The sequence below is a fragment of the Natrix helvetica genome, assembly GCF_964273705.1.
Source record: "Natrix helvetica genome assembly, chromosome: 7".
Classification (NCBI taxonomy): Eukaryota; Metazoa; Chordata; class Lepidosauria; order Squamata; family Natricidae; genus Natrix; species Natrix helvetica.
The window spans coordinates 11,311,543-11,331,273 of NC_138558.1; the positions used below are offsets into that span (position 1 = coordinate 11,311,543).

General features: G+C 43.4%; 1 protein-coding gene across 9 annotated transcripts in view; it reads right to left on the reverse strand.

The window, feature by feature from the left end:
* Positions 1–17,308, reverse strand: part of SEC31A (SEC31 homolog A, COPII coat complex component) — a 70,801-nt gene extending 53,493 nt beyond the window's left edge. For 3 of the 9 annotated variants that reach the window (XM_081959200.1, XM_081959201.1, XM_081959199.1), the window contains exons 1-9: positions 17,066–17,307; positions 11,709–11,791; positions 10,319–10,442; positions 7,157–7,355; positions 6,280–6,375; positions 4,071–4,211; positions 1,896–2,038; positions 1,283–1,382; positions 461–622 (exon numbers count right to left, since the gene is read on the reverse strand). In XM_081959200.1, the coding sequence (XP_081815326.1) occupies positions 461–622; positions 1,283–1,382; positions 1,896–2,038; positions 4,071–4,211; positions 6,280–6,375; positions 7,157–7,355; positions 10,319–10,442; positions 11,709–11,787 (1,044 nt within the window). In that variant the 5' untranslated portion in view covers positions 11,788–11,791; positions 17,066–17,307. Of the gene's footprint in view, positions 1–460; positions 623–1,282; positions 1,383–1,895; positions 2,039–4,070; positions 4,212–6,279; positions 6,376–7,156; positions 7,356–10,318; positions 10,443–11,708; positions 11,792–17,065 lie in introns of all 9 variants that reach the window. The other 6 variants (XM_081959198.1, XM_081959195.1, XM_081959197.1 and 3 more) reach the window with 5 other exon arrangements.
* Between the last annotated feature and the right edge of the window lie 2,423 nt (positions 17,309–19,731).

Here is a 19,731-nt window from a genome sequence, read left to right on the forward strand (position 1 = left end):
GGGTGCTGACTTCATTTTCCAGCTGCTCACATTGCCAAAAGCACCAAAATCAGATATCTGTGTGTGCTTTCTGGATTTGATTTTTGCAACAAACTCTGACAGATAGGTAAGGATTGCAGCAATGTTTCTCAACTTCTAAGATGTCTGGACTTCAACTCCCAGAATTCCTAAGCCAGCAGGGCCCGACTGAAGAATTCTGGGAGTTGAAGTCCATATATATCTTAAAAGTTGCCACGGTTGAGAAGCAGTGGATTAGGGGATGAAAAAATGAACACAGCCAAAGAACCACTAGTACTGGATCTGTTCCTCCCTGGCAGGTGGATGTTTAAAGCCTCATTGAGAAACCAAGAACACGGAGTTCTGAGACAGCCAACATTTTCAATCATTTATTTTTAGGTGTTTCATCATAAACTGCAAAACCTGCCTTTGCCCCGTTTTTTTTTTTTTTTAAATGAGATACCTTGTCCGCTTGTTTCTGTCGCAGGCTATCCGTGCTTCCTCCCATGATTGAGTAAACACTGATTCGTCCATCAAAAGAAGCAGCAGAGAGAAGGGCAGGATTTCTGGGACACCATTGCACATCAAAGCACCACTGGGTAGAGGTAGGAAGCTCATACAACACCTGTGACCAGCAGAAAGGAAGAAAGACAACTATTATGGCTGCCAAAAGGAACAACCTGCAAAATTGGTCAGTATACAGTATATCAATCTATTGCGAGCAAGATGGAGAATTATATTCTCCTGCCAACTCCAAGCCTCCATTGCATCTTCGCACACCCTCCCTGGCCCAGCGGTGCGCCCTCCCCCCTCAGCTCCTTTCCTGTTTGCTGGTCTGTCTACAAGCTGCCAGGGATTGGCGATTTCCTGCTGGCTTCCCCATTGACTTGGTTGTTGGAACCTGTCAGGAGGTAGCTACACCTATCAACCATGAGATTCCGTTAACAATGTATTTACCATTACTGGGTTTTAAAAGGAACCCGGTATTATTATGTATCGTTTAATTTATACAGCTCATAAAATAGAGGTCCCAGGAGGTTGCTGGGAGGTCAAAATGGCAGCATGGGGGGGAGGTTTTGTCGGTGCATATGCAGGAAGGCAGGGGGAGCGTGCAGGGTCGCGCATGCATGTGTGGGGGAGCATGGGGGGGTGTCATTGCATTATGGGCCTGTCCGTGCGGGGGTGCTTTCAGCACGTGACAGCAAAAAGGTTAGCCATCACTGGTATATACTGACACATTTTTTAAAAATTTCTAAAGTATTAAATATTACTTAAATGCAAATACCTCTCCTGTGTTTGGATTGGAACAAAGGATTTTAGAATCTTTGCCACAGCTCAGCAGGAGTTCAGGATCTGCCATACTCCAAGCAATTGTCAAAATACCTCTGTGTTAAAATATATATATATCAAAAGCTTATCAAACTAGCCAAACATTGCAAATATGTGAACTGATATCAATGGGACATTAACATTTGAAAAAGAGGAAATGATTAGAATAAAAGGGCTATTATCATAAACCAAACTGAAAAACAATCAACCGAAATGCTTAAAAGTCCCCTTTTTTTTGCTTTTGTCTCAAATAAAATAAAATCTTACTCTGGGTGCTGATCAAAAAGGTGTATCTCCAATCATCTGCATCCAATCCTATACGTTTATTTTCCAGCGTGATTTAATCATTGTTTTGCCAATGCCTTTGCATGAAAATCTGTCCATATATTTTGCTGTAACACAGGTGTGTCTAAACTTGGGAACTTTTAAGACTTGTGGACTTCAACTCCCAGAATTCCCCAGCCAGCCACAGGTTTTAAAGTTCCCAGGTTTGGACACCCCTGCTGTAACATCTCCACCAGTCTTTCTAGCCCCCCCCCCCCCTTCCATCAAAGCTGTATTTTATGCACCTTGCATGGTTTTCAAGAACACGAAGAGGAGAAGAGGCAAATCTGAGATCCCATATCTGGATTACAGGTAGCCGGTCATCTTCTGACGCCAGAACCATTTGCGTAGCAACCTCCGGGTGCCATTCCAGCCCTGAGCAATGCATCTGAAATGGTATAAATAATGTTCATTTTTTTAAAAAAACAACAACAACCCTGTAATCCTTTGCATTGGGGTGGAGTTGAGGTGACCGAATGGAGCTAAGCATTTACTGGCCAGATGCCCTTCCTGATGCCTGTGTGGAGTTCGCAGCAATATTTTTTCTTTGTGCCCAGGGAGAGAAATATCTGTTGCTACCTAGGATCGATCTCACAGCCTCCTGATTGTAAGGGTAAAAGCTCCATCTCTAGGCCAGTGTTTTTCAACCTTGGCAACTTGAAGATGTCTGGACTTCAACTCCCAGAATTCCCCAGCCAGCGAATGCTGGCTGGGGAATTCTGGGAGTTGAAGTCCAGACATCTTCAAGTTGCCAAGGTTGAAAAACACTGCTCTAGGCCACCACGCCTACAAATGTAAAAGAAAACTACTTCTCTTTTACAAGCTCTTCGTAAAAGACTACATGGCTTTTCTTCCTTAGAAATAGTGTAGCGTCCTAGTAATTTTCAATGACACTTTTCCTTGTTTAGAAAAACATGTTCAACATGTAGTTCATTGCAACCACTGCAAGGGGAGCAATCCACATGTAGGATGTGAAAATCTCTAATAGATCCTCACACACTTAACAAGCCCAAAGTTAATCTGTAAGATGGAGAGGTTAGGCCAGGGGTGTCAAACTGGCGGCCTGTGGCCCCATGCGTCTTGTGCAGGCCATGCCCACTCCAGCTCCGGAGAAATGTCGTGAAACGTCACACGACAATGTGACGCGGCGAGTTTGACACCGGTGGGTTAGGACACCTCCTAGCCCAGTTATATCTAACCTTTCTGGGGCTGAATGCTGAAAGTGTGCACGCACACCCATAATGCAATGTGTGTATGCCCCCGTGTGCGCCCCACCCCCCGGTGTGTGCGCATGACACCCCATGTGCACCCCCCCACATGTACGCGTGTCTCACACATGCATGGCAGAGGCCCGAAAACCATCTGGCTGGTGGGAGGCACAGGTGCATGCATGCGCGGTGAAACTGAGTTGGGATGACGGCTAACGTGGCCACAGAAAGGGCTCTGCGTGCCACCTGTGGTACGTGTGCCATAGCTTTGCCAGCACGTCCTAGCCACATACCATAAATGAATATGCTACACTCTATCTATATGTATAGGATGATCTCAAGTACTAAAAAACCAGGCCGGGTTGGGGAGGTGAGAAAATGCAAGGATTAGGCAATGTGCACTGTATGGAACTGTTACTTCCATAACAGTTATTTTACATGGGTGACAAAGGACACCAATTTGCATTTATTCCCTACGAAAGGTAATAATAATCTGGCCAAGCAGCTGACTGAATTTTTTTTTTTAAATTCAACATATCTTTTTAAAATCTTTACATGGATTGCTGTTGCTTTAATAAATGGGAGAAAAGGGGGAGAAAAGAGATAAAAAAGAAAAATCAGGAAGAGAAAAAAAAACACCCCAAAATATTATTTGGTCACGTTTTCAGACGTAGCTTTAAAATCCAAGCACACTAAAAAACAATACTGATCTGTTTTTCCATTACACTAATACTGGTAGTCCTCAAACTTACAACAACTCATTTGGTGACCATTCAAAGTTACAACGGTGCCAGAAAAAAAAGAGAGAGACTTAATGACCATTTTTCACACCTGCAACATGGCACCATCCCTGTAGTCATGGGATCACAATCCAGATGCTTGGTAACTGGTTGCAATTAAGACCATTGCTGTGTCCCTGGATCACGTGGTCCCCCTTTGTGACTTTCTGACAAGCCAAGTCAATGCGGAAGCCAGATTCACTTAACGACCGTGTTACTAAATTAACAGCTGCAGTGGTTCACTTAACCGCCTGGCATGGAAGGTCGTAAAACAAAACTCAGTTGGCAAACGTTTCGCTTTCAGAACATACATTTTGGGCTGGACTGCGGTTGTATGTTGAGGGCCACCTGTAACTTTCTAATTATTCGCCCGAATTAATTTTTTTCTCCCCCCCTGATCCTTTGCCTTTAAGGCACGCGGCTGGATAGTTACCCGATTGCTGTGGTCGCTGACTTTGATGATGGGCTCGTTCTTCCTGAGATCCCACACGGTAGCACGACCACTGGGGCTTGCAGAGGCCAAGATATGTTGGACTTGTCTGTTCCACGCAATACAGCTGATGTCTTCAGGAGGCTGTTGGGGTGGGAAAAACGGTTGGAAATGGGTTCAACCTTCCTTGGCTTAAGACTTACTACACACCATGAATGGGTTAGCTTTCTCTCTCTTACGGTGGCGCAGTGGCTAGAAGGCAGTACTGCAGGCTACTTCTGCCGCCTGCCTGCAATTTGGCAGTTCAAATCTCACCAGGCTCAAGGTTGACTCAGCCTTCCATCCTTCCGAGGTGGGTAAAATGAGGACCCAGATTGTTGAGGGCAATAGGCTGACTCTGTAAACTGCTTAGAGAGGGCTGTAAAAGCACTATGAAGCGGTATATAAGTCTAAGTGCTATTGCTTTTCCTACTACTCATGCAAGGAAAGCCCAGAAGGAAGTAGAAGGAACAGAAGAGCAATTGGGGGAAACTGTCAATTCATGTTTACAAGATGGTATTAAGAATCCAATGCGCCTTCAGAGGGCAAACATATGACCTGGATACTTCCCAAAATACAATGCTTTGTATTTGTTATTCTAAGGAACATGATGTTCTTTGACTCAGAAGTATCTCAGGTGGGGAGGGGGAGGGGATTAACCAGTTTTTCTAGAATAACCTGTAAACACTTAAGAATGTTTTTTAATATTTATTTTATGCACAAGTACAGTATATGTGGTACCTTGCGCAATAGTAATAACTGTGAGAGAGATCTTGGAGTCCTAATGGACAACCATTTAAATATGAGCCAGCAGTGTGCAGCAGCTGCCAAAAAAGCCAACACAGTTCTAGGCTACATAAACAGAGGGATAGAATCAAGATCACGTGAAGTATTAATAGCACTTTATAATGCCTTGGTAAGGCCACACTTGGAATACTGCATCCAGTTTTGGTTGCCATGATGTAAAAAAGATGTGGAGACTCTAGAAAGAGTGCAGAGAAGAGCAACGAAGATGATTAAGGGACTGGAGACTAAAACATATGAAGAACGGTTGCAGGAACTGGGTATGTTTAGTTTAATGAAAAGAAGGACTAGGGGAGACATACTATCAGTGTTCCAATATCTCAGGGGTTGCCACAAAGAAGAGGGAGTCAAATTATTCTCCAAAGCACTTGAGGGTAGAACAAGAAGCAATGAGTGGAAACTAATCAAGGAAAGAAACAACTTAGAACTGAGGAGTAATTTCCTGACAGTTAGAACAATTAATCAGTGGAACAGCTTGCCTCCAGAAGTTGCCAATGCTCCAACACTGGAAGTTTTTAAGAAGAGGTTGGAAACGGTATAGGGTTTCCCTCCTAGGCAGGGGGTTGGACTAGAAGACCTCCAAGGTCCCTTCCAACTCTGTCATTCTATTCTATTTTATTTTATTTTATTTTGATATAAGCAATCCATTTCCCCAAATTGTATAACAATCAGTTTGTTCTTCCTGGGGAAAAGATTTACTAATTTAATTAATTTTTTTTTGTTTAGATTTTGTTATAAAGATGTAATCTCTCCTGGGTACTTATAAATTCTAGTAATAAATTTTTGTCTAGATTTATTATAATATAAATATAAATGATTCTAGACAAAAGCACGTTTAAACAAATATAGTTAAATGAGAATGATGGTATATTGATGGTATAAAGATTTTTGATTTAAAATGTACAATTCAATATGAATGAAATATAAAGAATGATTATAGTAATGCACGAAATTTATTTGTAACCAATCGACATGCTTTCTGGAAGATGTAATGAAGAATGTTTTTGTGTTGTTTTTTGTTTAATTAAAACAATAAAATAAAAAAAAGTTAAAAAAAACCAATCAGTTTGTTCTTTCTCTTTGATAGCCAGGGTCAACCTATTTATTTCTGCACATTCTAGCATTTCCCTAATCACATTCTCCACCTAAGAATGTTTGTGCGTTTTCACGAACCATAAGAGAAATCAAATGTATTTTCTTTATTTGAAAAGTCATAACTTGGATGCCCACTAAATCCAGAGATAGGACAAACCACCAGGAAGCTAAGGCAAATACAACTATCCTTAAGTGCAACACAACCTCCATGGCCACACTCCTCTTATCCAGTGATTTACACAGTTCTCGCACACGTAATATGAATCTAGTATACCTGTGTCTTGCTTCCCGGTGTCATTGGCGTTGCAAAGTTATTTAAATCCCAGATGTAGATCTCTGACTCGTTTGCCCCAGAAGCTATTAGATTTGTCTGTAACACAAAGCAAGCCCTACAAATTAAATTGTATCAAAAGCAGCTTTTTCAAGAAAGCTAATGCGCATGAGTTTTTATTTCATTTATCAAATTTATAGGGCTGCCCATCTGACAAAAAGTGACCACTTTGTTCGGGATAAAAGGGGGAAGTTCTGTTCTGACCGAGGCTTCCCAAGAGCATGAAGCAAACTCCTTGTCCCGACAAAAACCCCTTTTATTTATTAACTGTGAATTCTGCTCATTCACATCCAGCAAAGTCTTTCAAGGGAGGATTTACAGTCACAGACCTTCTCTGGCTTGGAGAGCTGCCAGGCCGATCTCTGCAAAACTTGGCAAGGAGTCTTTGAGTCACGAACCAATTAAGAGAACTAATTGTCTCCTGCAAACTCCACTCCCCTTTCACTCCTCTTTTCTTTCCTCTGCGAGAGGCCATTCATCGTCCACCTGTGGCCTTACTCCCAAGTCGGCCCCTGTTCTTTAGCTGTCCCTTTTTCTGGCAACTCTGCGCATGCACACACTGGGAACAGGCTCCAGCTGCTTGTCTGCCTTACTGACGTCTGACTCTGAAGGCAGCTGATAACTGTAACACAGCCCTGGCCCCCTCTCTGCCTCAGACACAGAGCCCTCATCAGACCCTTCCCCAGACTCCAGGATGGGCCCATGTTCCTCCCCAACCTCCTCACTGTCCGAATCTGCTGCCAGCTCTGCTGGCCGGCCACAACCACTTCGATCTGAAATGCTTTGAAGACACTATGAAAAGTTGGAAGGAAAATCTAACCTGGAATAGATTAACATCCAGAGCTCTTACAGGTCCCGTATGCTTGTCCTTCTGAGCAATCATGACTTCGGTTTCACCAGCTAATATTTTAGCTGGATCATACAAAATTATATTCCCATTTTCACCACCAGCAATAAGAACTCCGGAAAGAGTCTCATCGGATGCTGTTTTGTGAGGACTCCAGATCAATTTGTGATACCTGCAAGACAACGTCAAGAACACATGGATAGAAGTCATTGGGAAATATATTTTTCCATCAGCCTTGTTCCGTTTTTCTGAGAGGTGATGCTATTGAGTTTGCCAGTAGGGGACCTATATTGGAATTTTCATTGGCACATGAAACAAACAGACGGGATGATAGTATCCTATACAGTAGAACCTCTATTCGCTAACACCTCTGACCACAACCAAATCGGGTTCACAATTCACAGTTTTTTTCCCTCAGTCTATTTTCCCTTCCATGCCATTTCTTTGGGTAAGCGTCAAATTTCCAAAATTAGGTTCAGGTCACAACCAAATCGGGTTGTGACCAAAGTTATGGAACAAATTATGCTCATGATTACATAAAAGAAAACCAGTGTGACGTAGTGCGGGAGTGTCAAACTCAAGGCCCATGGGCCAGATCCGTCCCACAGGGTACTTAGAACCGGCCCTGGAAACACTGAAAGACTGGCACTCAGTGCAGCCCTCCCGAGCGCCGTTTTCGCTGGCAGAGGGTTGCAGGAGACTGTCCCAGTCGAAAACGGAACTCGGGAGTTCGTTTTGGCTGGCAGACCACTTGAGCCGCAGGCGCTACCGACACAAGTGACGTTGAGAGAGGCCATGATCACCCTGGCCACACCCACCTCAGCTCCCTCCCCCCCCCCCGAGTCAAAAACAACCCTGATGCAGACCTCAGTGAAATTGAGTTTTGACACCCGTGACGTGGTGGGTTAAGGCACCAGACCAGTAACTAGGAAGACTGTGGGTTCTACTCCTGCTTTAGACATGAAGTCAACTGAGTGAGCGGGTTAGTCCCTTTCTCCCAGACTAGGAAGAAGACAAGGGCAAATCACTTCCAAAACTATTGACCAAACAATGGCAGAGATTTGTCTAGGCAGTCACTGGGAATCAAGACGGACTCCAAGGCACCTACTTTATCTAAAAAACTTTAGATTGGGTTGAGGAACTTGGAGCCCTCCAACTGGGCTTATTTAGAACTCACGGGTACCTCTCAAACAAGGTCAACAGCATGGGATCCTGGGAACTGTCGATCAGCAACAAGTGAAGTTTTTCATCCGTCTACCTTTTAGTTTTCAAAAAAAATTGGGCCCTTTGTATTTGCTTTAAGATGTTTGAAGAGGAACAGGCTGATCTGTTAGTATTTAAATCAAGATGCCGCTGGTGATAGGGGACGTACAGAATAACCAAGGTTCAAGGCTTCAGTAAAATATTGGTTTAGAGCAGGGAATGTCAAACCCGATTTCATTGAGGGCCGCATCAGGGTTGTGTTTGACCTCAAGGGGCTGGGGTGGCCGTGGCCAGCTTGATGTCACTCATGTCAGTGGTGCCTGTGGCCCGAGAGCTCTGCCAGCGAAAACGAGCTCCCGAGCTCCGTTTTCAGCTGGGACGGCTTCCTGAAACCTGTGCCAGTGAAAACGGAGCACCATTTTTGCTGGAAGAGGTATCACGGGCTAGTCCATCACTGTTTCCAGGGTGGTCCCATGGGCCAGATCTAAGGACCCCATGGGCCAGATTAAGCCCACGGGCCTCGAGTTTGACACCCCTGGCTTAGAGGTAAGTAGAACTCTTTTTGTTATTCTGAGGAGGATTTATTGATATTGTCGAAACTGACATCAAAAGCTGAGACCAATTCCACTAAAAAGATCAGTAGAATTCTTCCTGTTAACTAATTGCACTCAGTAGGCAATTCCAGGTGCTATAATTTTTAAACCAGTGCCTAGGGCTAGTCAAGAAGACCACAATGTCTTGATCAACTTAGTATGGCTTGGTGTGACCTGTGAAGGCAGCCAGCTGGCTGAAAAGGAGGATGAAGCTAGAGCAAGCAATGCATACGCCATGCATTGCTTGCTGTCATCCTGCCATACTCAATGGGAGAGGAGATTGTGGGGTGGGATACGGGCGTGCCAGCATGAGAGGAATTGAAACTACACATCGTGTCATCCCGTGAAAGCCGCCGATCGCTCCCTGGTCACACCATGGAATGCAAAATTATCCAGCCCGGGAACCCTTTGTTAGTACCTAGTTGGACACTCACAGATAAGCAGGGGGATAAGGTGAGAACAAGGAAAAAGTTAACCATATGTTTTGTGCGTAAAAATCCCAGATCTGGCTTTGCTTCTTCTGTAACCACTTGGCTTTAGTAAGTGTACTTTGTGCTAATAATGTTTTCGAAAGTCTTTCTTTTCTAACTGGCAAGTTGGGGTGGTCGAGAGAGCCTTACTTTCTGCCACACAAATCTAGGCATCATGAAATCTAAGAAACCTGTACTTGTTGCCCAATTCTTGAATCTTCCTTCTCCAATCCCATCTCCCAGGTCCCACAAGTACAGAACGTATAGTCATGTATCACATTTGTTTCCTGCCCATCTCACCGCAAGGCGACTGGGCAGCTTACAACATTAAAAACAATGAAACCATAAAAATATATACAGGTAGTCCTCGACTTACAACCATTCTTTTAAGGACCGTTTGAAGCTACCTCAGCACTGAAAAAATTGATGCAACCTTAACTACTATCCACATTCTGACATTTCCCTTTCTATAAAAAACACAAAAGGTAAAGGAGTCTTGCAGATTTAACTCCATTAGTTGTTGCCAATCCTAGGGGAAAGTATTCATCTCTGTTTCAAGGCCACTGGGCCACTGTCTGACAACATTTCCACAGTCCTGTGGCCAGTATGATGCATCCTTCCCATCAAAGTGGTACCCATTTATCTACTCGCATTTGCATGTTTTCAAACTGCTAGATTGGCAGGAGCTGAGGTGAGGATGGGAGCTCACCCTGTCGCATGGAGCTCAAGTCTTGGACCTGGGCTGCCGGCTTTCTAGTCGACAAGCCCAGTGTCTTAACTTCTGAACCAACGTGCTACCCCTTTCCTTTTCTCTAGGGCACTGCAAATTCTCAAAAAGGAGAAATAAAGCTTTAGAATGCAGGACTTACCTATGAGGGGAGGAGAAAGTGGCACAGGACTTCATATCCAGTGCTGGGTCTGTCAAATCAAGTTCAAATATTTCTAGGGAAGCATTGGTACTGAAAGTGGCATCCAGCTGCTGAGCAGAGGTACCTGCAAGAAACACACATTTACTTAATACTGACATATTATAAAAAGGGCTAAGAGTCCTCTGGAGTTCAGGGCCCAGGTTTAACCTTAGGCAAATGCTGCAAAAAGTCTGGAATCTGCACTCACAGCAAGGTTTTCTTCCATGTGGACATGCACGGGACTGTACTATAAATGGATCTTTTCTCTTGGCTGGGTAGCACAAAATTCAGAAAAAGCCATGAAACAAACGTTACTTCAATTTAGGAACAATAGCTCCAGTAATTCATGAAGCCAGTAGCTCCAAAAGATGAACTGGACATCAACATGCAAAGATAGGGCATGTGGTGCTAAATAGAAGATCTGAATTAGATGGATATGGTCTGTTCTAAATACTTCTGTTTGTTAGGCATCCTTTCCCACTTTCCACATAATCAAAGAACTGTAACTTTTTGCCAGTTGTAACTTTGAACTGCCGTAATTATCAAGTATGCCCATGTTTGGAATTTAAAAAAATTAATTCAGTCCCTTCTTTTAATCTGTTTAATAGTGTTAGAAAAAAAAATATATGGAAAGGATCTCGGGGCTCTGTGTAACTATCCATCCATCAACCAACACGATAGCTTTCCAAAAGTACAAATGAATGGGACCAAAATTGTTGAGGAGGAAAAGAAGTTTGTTAATGAAAGACTGAATTCCAAAGTATGCGTGTTACAGAGGGGAAAAAATATCCTCCAATGCAGGGGTGTCAAACTAGGTTTCATTGGGGGCCACTTCAGGGTTGTGCTTGACCTGGGGGGGGGGCGCAAGGCAGGTGTGGCCAGCTTAACATCACTCATGTATGGTGGCCTGAGCACACTGGCAGAGAAAACGGGCTCTTCAGCTCCGTTTTTGGCTACGACGGCCGTCTGCAACCCTCTGCCGGAAAAAATGGAGCTCGGGAGGGCCGCGTGGTGGCAGCCAAAAACAGAGCTCTGGAGCCCATTTTCACTGGCAGGAGCACTGTGGGCCAGTCCTTCACTGTTTCCAAGACAGCCCTGCGGGCCAGATCTAAGCACTCCGCGGGCTACACCTGGCCCGCGGGCCTTGAATTTAACATCCCTGCTCCAATGCATCCCTATGAAGAATGCATCTGGGCAAAGGTTAGGCATGCTACCCATCTCTCCATTCTAAGGAGGCCTCATCCTAGTCACATGACTCAGAGTGGAGCTGCTCTTAAGAGGTTGCAAAGAATTCTGGAAGCCACGCTGTGCATTCCTAACCCATCCTCTGACATCAAACCCAACAACCTACCTGTGGCCAAGTAAATGGGATGATGTTGGGAAGGGCTCCATGCCTGCATGGCAGTACGGTCGACCTCTTTCAGTTTCATCCTGCTGAGAAAAGGATTATAAAGAATATCAAAGCTATTATCCTACTAAGATGACATTTTAATTTTAATTTTATCCCCCCCATCCCCCCAAGAAAGGGCGTGTAGGGGGAAAATAACCGGGAAAGCCCTTTCTCCTTCAGTTTCACATTTCTTTCTTACTTAAAAGACATTTCAACTTTACGACTTGTGGATTTCAACTCCCAGGATTCTGGGAGTTGAAGCCCACAAGTCTTAAGATGGCCAAAGATGAAGAACCCTGCTTTAAACTGACGTAAGAAAGATTGACTTTACTCAAAAGTTATTTTTTTAAACAAGTTTTTTATTTTTAGTCTCATACACACATTTACAAGTATATATTTTCTTAGTTACGATTCTTATCACATTTTAACACTTCTAAACACTGATTTTTTCATATCAAAAATTAAAATATATAATCGGGATTACTTTGCTTACCATCCCATACACCTATTTTGCTTTATCACCACTCTACTTTTTTCCCTTCCCTTTTCTCCTTCCCTCCCTTCTCTATTTTCTTCTTTCCTCCTCTCCTTTCCCTTTCCTTCTTCCCCTTCCTCTCCCCTAGTCCACTCTACTCTTTCCCTTCATACCCTCTCTCCTTCTCTTCCTATCCCCCCCAATCTTCCTCTCCTTTCCTCTTTCTTCTTCCCTCTCCTTCCCTCTCTTACTCAAGTTATTTGTTGCTAAAACAAATATCAAATGACAAGTCTTCTCTTTGTTTGTTTATTAAATGTATATGCCTGGTATTCCACTCTGAAAAGCTGCTGCATCCTGGATCTTTCTCAAGATTAGATTTCCAAACTGGGTTTCTATGTAGAATATGGGGCATTATGCTTCCAAATCAAAATACAAAATATATAAAGCCCAATATTTGATCCTCCTAGGGTGAAGCAGCCGGTTAGTCAATGCTTTGTCCTCAGTTTTGTGGCACTGTTATTATATTTGCTCTCAAGCACTGTCAAAATATAAATAGGGTTTGGGTTAACAAAAAAAAAAAAAAAGATTGAGATAATTATAAGTGCTATGACGCATCTCTCACAGAATTGCTTGACTTTGTGTGCTAGAAAAGAGGCCTTGTTTACTCTCCTTTTATGTTCCACTTTGAATCTAAAAATTACCCAAAAATAAAAGATCTGCTATTTTGCCAGGTCAGTGTGCAACGAAGTACAACTCATGATGTAGTGAGTTCATTCCTGAGTGAAGGGATGGTTTCAACTATCTTTCACCTTTAGGAAGTTAGTATGCTCCTTATTTAAGAAGACGTTGCTAAAGCCAAAGTTTCTGGATTATTTTCATCCAGCCTTCAAGCTTCCCCTTTTTGGGGAAAAAGTTGTTAAGAAGGTGATCAGAAGGCCCTGGAAGAAGCTTACCCAGAGATACTTCAGCCAGGGGCATAATATACAGGAGGGATGGGCAATTATGGTCCCTTCATAACCTGTGGATTTGAACTCCCAGATTTCCTGAGCTGAGATGGCAGTGTTAAAAACTCAGAAACCACCCAAAAACTATCACAACCACATAGAATCATCGTAGCACACACAAACCAACTAAAGGCCTCCAAGACATCCTAAGTAAACTTAAAGATTCAGCTGTCCCAAGAAAAGCAAACAAGAAATATCTATAACATAGAGAACACCAAGGACCCTGCCCTATAAAATTTATTTTTAATACAAGTGTCGATAAAGGAGAATATTTTAGCTCAGGGTGAAATGAGGAGTCCTTGGTGCTCTCTGAGCTTGGTTGTTTCCAAACTACGCAACATCATCAGGACTAGTAAAGAATTGGGCTTGCTCTCAGTTGATATTCTAGTACAGTGATGGCTAACCTTTTGGGGGCTGAGTGCCCAAGGTGCGTGAAACCCCAAAATGCAATGTGAATACCCCAGGCGCATGCACCCAGCCCCCCTCACACATTTTTGGCTTCCAGGTTGGCACAGGCAGCTTTCCAGGACCAAAACGGGGCACAGGGGCACACGCATGTGCGTGAACCCCCAAAATGCAATTGAAGCACCACCCCCCGCACATGCGCCGCCCCCGCACATGCACGCAAGCATCCGACATGTGCCCCACCCCCCACGCATACGTGGCAGAGACCCAAAGACCAGCTGGCTGGCGGGAGGCATGCCCATGCATGGTAGACTTCCTTTTGTGACATTCTGAGAAGAAATGTCAATGGGGGAACCAGATTTACTTAGCAGTCGTGTCACTAACGTAACAACTGCACTGATTCACTTAACAACTGTGATAAAGTTGGTTGTAAAGTGTCTTGCTTAACCACATAAATTTGGGGCTCAACTGTGGTCAAGGAGTACGTGTATGCACGAAAGCATATGTGGGTTCTCAGATAACACCTTTTTCGGAGTATAAAACGCACCTTTATCCCACCCCCCAAAAAGAGGAAGAAAATCTGGGTGTGTCTTATACACTGAATACAGCATTTTAAGCCACCCGAAACCCCGCCCCCTTCACAAAAATGGACATGCAGAGGGTTTGGGAGGCCTGCAAAGTGTTCCTGGGGGCTGGGAGGGCAAAAACAAGCAAAAAATGGGCCATTTTTTGCTCATTTATGCCCCTCCCCAGCCCCCACTTTGCAGGCCTCTCAAACTCTCTGCACGCCCAGTTTTTCACAAAAATTGAGGCGGAAGAAGGTTTGGGAGGTCTGCAGAGTGCAAAAACGTTTTAAAAAAATTACCTCTTCAAAATCTTGCTGGGGGTCTTATACTCGGGTATGTCTTATATTCCGAAAAATACAGTGTATATATACAGCCCTTTAAACAGCTGCAGAGGGAACAGTAGCTATTATTTTGCCATTTTAATCAGGTTTCAAGAACAGGCATCAGAAAGGAAGGTCTGTGTTCACTCAAGCCACAGAAGAAAAGTTTAGCTAGCAGGGTGCCCAGATCCTGCCTGTGTGATTAATTAAGTATGTTGGGCAAATGCAGGAAACAGAGAGTAAACTACAGTTCAATTAATCATGTCAGGTAACCTCAGCCACACAATGATAATTTGCACCAACGTAATAACCATACAAATTAGGAAAGTGCTGTATTTCCCCCCCCCCCTCAAAAACCACAAAAAAAGTGGGTGGAAATGTCTGTGCGTCTTACAGACCGAATAATGCCCTGCTTTTGGCCTCCCAAAACCCTCCCTGCGTGACCTGTTTTCGCCCAAAACAGGCCTGTTTGGGGGAAAAATGGGACACACAAAGGGTTCGGGAGGCCTGCAGAGTGCTCCTGGGGGGCTGGGGAGGGCAAAAATGGGATGCATGGGAGGGTTGGGAAGCCAAAAACTGGCCCGTTTTTGGTGAAAACAGGAGGGACAGAGGATGTGGGAGGCCTGCAGAGTGCTCCTGGGGGCCGGGGAGGGCAAAAACTAAATGCGTGGAGGCCAAAAACTATTTTTTTCTTGTTTTCCTCTTCGAAATCTTTGTGTTTCTTACACTCCAGTGCGTCTTATAGTCCAAAAAATATGGTAACTAAGGAAAACAAAGAGTGAAAATTCATGTATATGTAAGATGTGGTATGTTGGCACTGTTATAGAAGGACTTACTATCTATGAATTTTGCAACTGATACAACAACTACAGGTAGTCCTTGACTTAAAATAATTCATTTAACGACCATTCGAAGTTAGAACAGCACTGAAAAAAGTGACTTATGACTGTTTTTCACACTTACGACCACTGCAGCATCCCCATGGTCACGTGATCAAAATTCAGCTATTAGTAACTGACTAACACTTACGACGGTTTCAGTGTCCCAAAGTCATGTGACCCACCTTTGGTAACCTTCTGACAAACAAACTCAATGGGGATTCACTTTACAACCGTGTTACTAACTTCACGGCAATGATTCACTTAACCACTGGGGCAGGTAAGGTTGTAAAAACGGGGCAAAATGTCTCACTTAGCAGCAAAAATGTGGGGCTCAAATTATAAGCCGAGCACTACCTATAAACATAGAAGCATTCTCTCTGCATACCTTCCCACGTGTAGATATCACCCCTGAAATTCAAAGGAGAAATTAGGCAATGCACTGAGTGCAAAACTCCTTCTGCAAGATTTTGCCCAGGCGGTGTGGTGTTCTCTTCTACAACCACAACCACACAAACTCAAGGGCTATAAGAAAAGGCAAGTTTGCAAACTGCCTGGCTTCCCTTTGAACGATTTCCCTTTGAAGCCTCCGCCTTGTGCAAATCCAACCTGGAAAGGTGAAAGTTTCACAGCATGGCAAAAATACGGAATTTTAGCCCAGAAAACCCCCCCATAACTTTCACCTTAGACTTTCTAATGTGGACCTCACCCCATTCCTAAGAGGTCTGTAAGGGGGACATGCATAAGCACACTACCCTGTCCTACTGTCCCCATTTATTCATCCCCATTTCCTGCGTTCTTATTCCTGTTTATTCTTATTCCTGTTATCTTGTGCATGAGTGACAAACTAAATAAATACAATAAATACAAATAAATAAATAAATTTCAGCCAAAGCCATGGGCTGGCTTGCAGCTCCATGTACATGACTACATCCGTGTTGTTTCTGTATCATATATGTGGGTATATCATGCCTGATTTTGTATGAATGTATGTATTTTATAGCCATGTAGATGACTACATCCATTTTGTTTCTGTGTCATAAAATATATGTGGGTATATCATGCCTAATTTTGTATGAAGGTATGTATTTTACAGCCATGTAGATGACTACATCTGTGTTGTTTCTGTATCATATATGTGGGTATATCATGCCTGATTTTGTATGAATGTATGTATTTTATAGCCATGTAGATGACTACCTCCGTGTTGTTTCTGTGTCCTATAATATAAGTAGGTAGATCATGCCTAATTTTGTATGTATGAATGTATGTATGTATGTATGTATTTTATCATGGTTATGTAGTGTATATTGGCTATTTGGGAGCTGCATGCCACGAAATTTCATTTTAATGCATGCCAATTAGTCTGCATTCAAAGTGACAAGTTATTATTCTATTCTATTCTATTTATTCTATTCTATTCTCCAAGCGGGCTGGACCAGCTACGGACGGGCACCCAGTCGCCTTGGAAGCCACGGACAGGCCCAAAGCCGGAGAGGAACAAAAGCGGAGCCGAAGCCCAAAGCCAGCGGCGCTCCCTGGGAGCGTCCGGCCTCTTTTTCAACGGCAAAGCCGAGGTGGGTGTGCTATAAAGCGTCGCCCCCGGCCCCAATTCGCCCGCGTCAGCCAACCTGGGTCCCCGCACTCATCCCCGGCGGACGCCGCCTCACCTGCTCGGAGAGGAGCGCCGCTCGGGCCCCTTCAGAGGCTCCGCCGCCGCTTTCTTCCTACCTCCAACTCCTCCTCGGCGTTTCGCAGCGGCCGCGGCTCTTCCACGTTCCGCTTCAACGTGGCAGCCGGAGCACCGCCTTCATCGCGCCGGCTTCCGGCACTAACCGACACCCGCTGGAAGGCTGGGCTTGGGTTGGGCCTCCCGCGCCACGCAAGCGCGGTAGGCCTTGGACGCCTCCTCGGGGGCCGCCGGCAAGGGCGAAAGGGTCCTCTGCCCGCGTGCAAAGCGCCAGGCCTTTCTCGCGGACTAGGCCGCAACCGTCGCAAGAGGCGCTGCGGGGGTCGAGACACCCCCAAAGGGCTACGCCGGGCTCCTGCCGCTCAGTCATTTGCCCAAAGTCTCCCTAATTTTGCAGACCGTATAAAAGACTAAATGAGAATATTTGTAGCTCGGGGTTGACATCTCTATAGTGTCTTTCACCGTTTAGTCCAGAGGTCTTCAAACTTGGCAACTTTTTAAGACTTGTGGACTTCAACTCCCAGAATTCTCCAGCCAGCTCTGCTGGCTGGAGAATTCTGGGAGTTGAAGTCCAACAAGTCTTAAAAAGTTGCCAAGTTTGGGGACCCTTGGGTTAGTCCATGCTTTGTCCTGTGTTGTGGCACTCTTATTATATTTGCTCCCAAGCATTGTCAAAATCTAAATAGGGTTTGAGTTAACAACAACAAAGATTGAGATAATTATAAGTGGTGTTATGATGCATCTCTCACAGAATTTCTTGACTGTGTGTGCTAGAAGAGGCCTTGTTTACTCTTTTTTTTCTTTTTTATTGCAAAATTTTTATTGGTTTTAAAATATATAGGGAAAGGTAAAAGGGTGTACAGAAAATTTTTTGCAGCTTCCACACTGGTGGCGAAAATCCCCCCAAGATACTCACAGATCTAACAATCTTAAAAATAAAATATAAAAGAAAGCATCAGAACAAATTTAACACCTTGTTTACTTTTATGTTCCACTTGAAATCTAAAAATTACCCAAAAATAAAATATCTGCTATTTTGCCAGGTCAGTGTGCAACAAAGTACAACTCATGAGTGAAGGGATGGTTTCAACTATCACCTTTAGAAAGTTAGTATGCTCCTTATTTAAGAAGACGTTGCTAAAGCCAAAGTTTCTGGATTATTTTCATCCAGCCTTGAAGCGTCCCCTTTTGGGGGAAAAAGTTAAGGTGATCAGAAGGCCCTGGAAGATTACCCAGAGATATTTCAGTCTGGGGCATAATATACGCCAGCAGTAGGCAATTATGATCCCTTCACAACCTGTGGATTTGAACTCCCAGATTTCCTGAGCTGAGATGGCAGTGTTAAAAACCCAGAAACCACCCAAAAACTATTACAATCACATGGAATCATCGTAACACACACAAACCAACTAAAGGCCTCCAAGACATCCTAAGTAAATTTAAAGATCCAGCAGTCCCAAACAAACAATATGTATATAACAGAGAGCACCAAGGATCTTTCTTTATAAAATTTATTTTAATACAAGTGTCAATATTTGTAGCTCAGGATTGACCTGAAGGGGTCCTTGGTACTCTGACTTATTTTCTTGTAGACATTCCACTACCCAAATTAGGTTGTCATCATGCTAGCACTGATGATGTTACCTAGTTAGGGTAATGAAATGTCTACAAGAAAACAAGCAAGCTCAGAGAGAACCAAGGACCCCTACTAACAAGATTTAGCCATTCAGGATGGTCTCCTTGAATGTAGCCAGATTTTGTTAATACTCTGCAAAATTAGGCACTTTTGACTGCCCAATCCATCACCAATTGCTAAGAATGATCATCTCTTTATTTCATTTGATTTTATTAATAACTGAAAGGTTTTTTTTTAAGAAAAGCAACTGAACTGATTTTTTGGAGGAAGAAAAAGAGAAAGACAAATACATTTCAAAGAGAAAGAAGGTTTGGTACATCCAGTACTTCCATCTCCCCTGCCATCCAGTACAACTGATGAAGCTTCCTGAATGGGAAACTAAATGTTTTACTTCTTCAGAAAAAAAAAGTTGTTGCTTTTCAAAAAGTAAAATTAGCTTAGAAACAACTATGACTGGATGACTGAGAATCCTCATGGGCATTTGATTTTATCAATGCTTACTTATAATGCTGGTCTTTTACTGCAATAAAACTACTATCATTTTGGTGGGCATCCAGCTTGGCCATCAGATATGAACAGGGCGAATGCCTTTGTAATTAATCCTGGTTTCAGGAAACCTGTTAGGTAGGTTCAAGCATCACACTAAGCCACCTTGTAGAAAGAGATAGCAGTCTACTCTAGGAGGTGTTAAGCTATTGCTTGATGCTGGATCCCCACATCATGTTCAGACATGCTTCTTTTTGGCTGGAACAGGTTATAGACTAGAATCTATGACTAGCCCTGTTCTCGGCTTAAGCCATTGCACAGAATTGCTAAAAAAGCAAATATTGGGATATTTTGTCAACCACATAAAGTAAAATATTTTCATTTAACACGTCAGCTATGCCTTACATCACAAAAATAAAAGAAATATTGCCATCGATGCCTACCTACATAGGCATAAAGCACTGCAAAAAAAAAAAAAATAGCATGCTCGTTCCTAATTTTAAATGCTAAATAATGTATCTTAA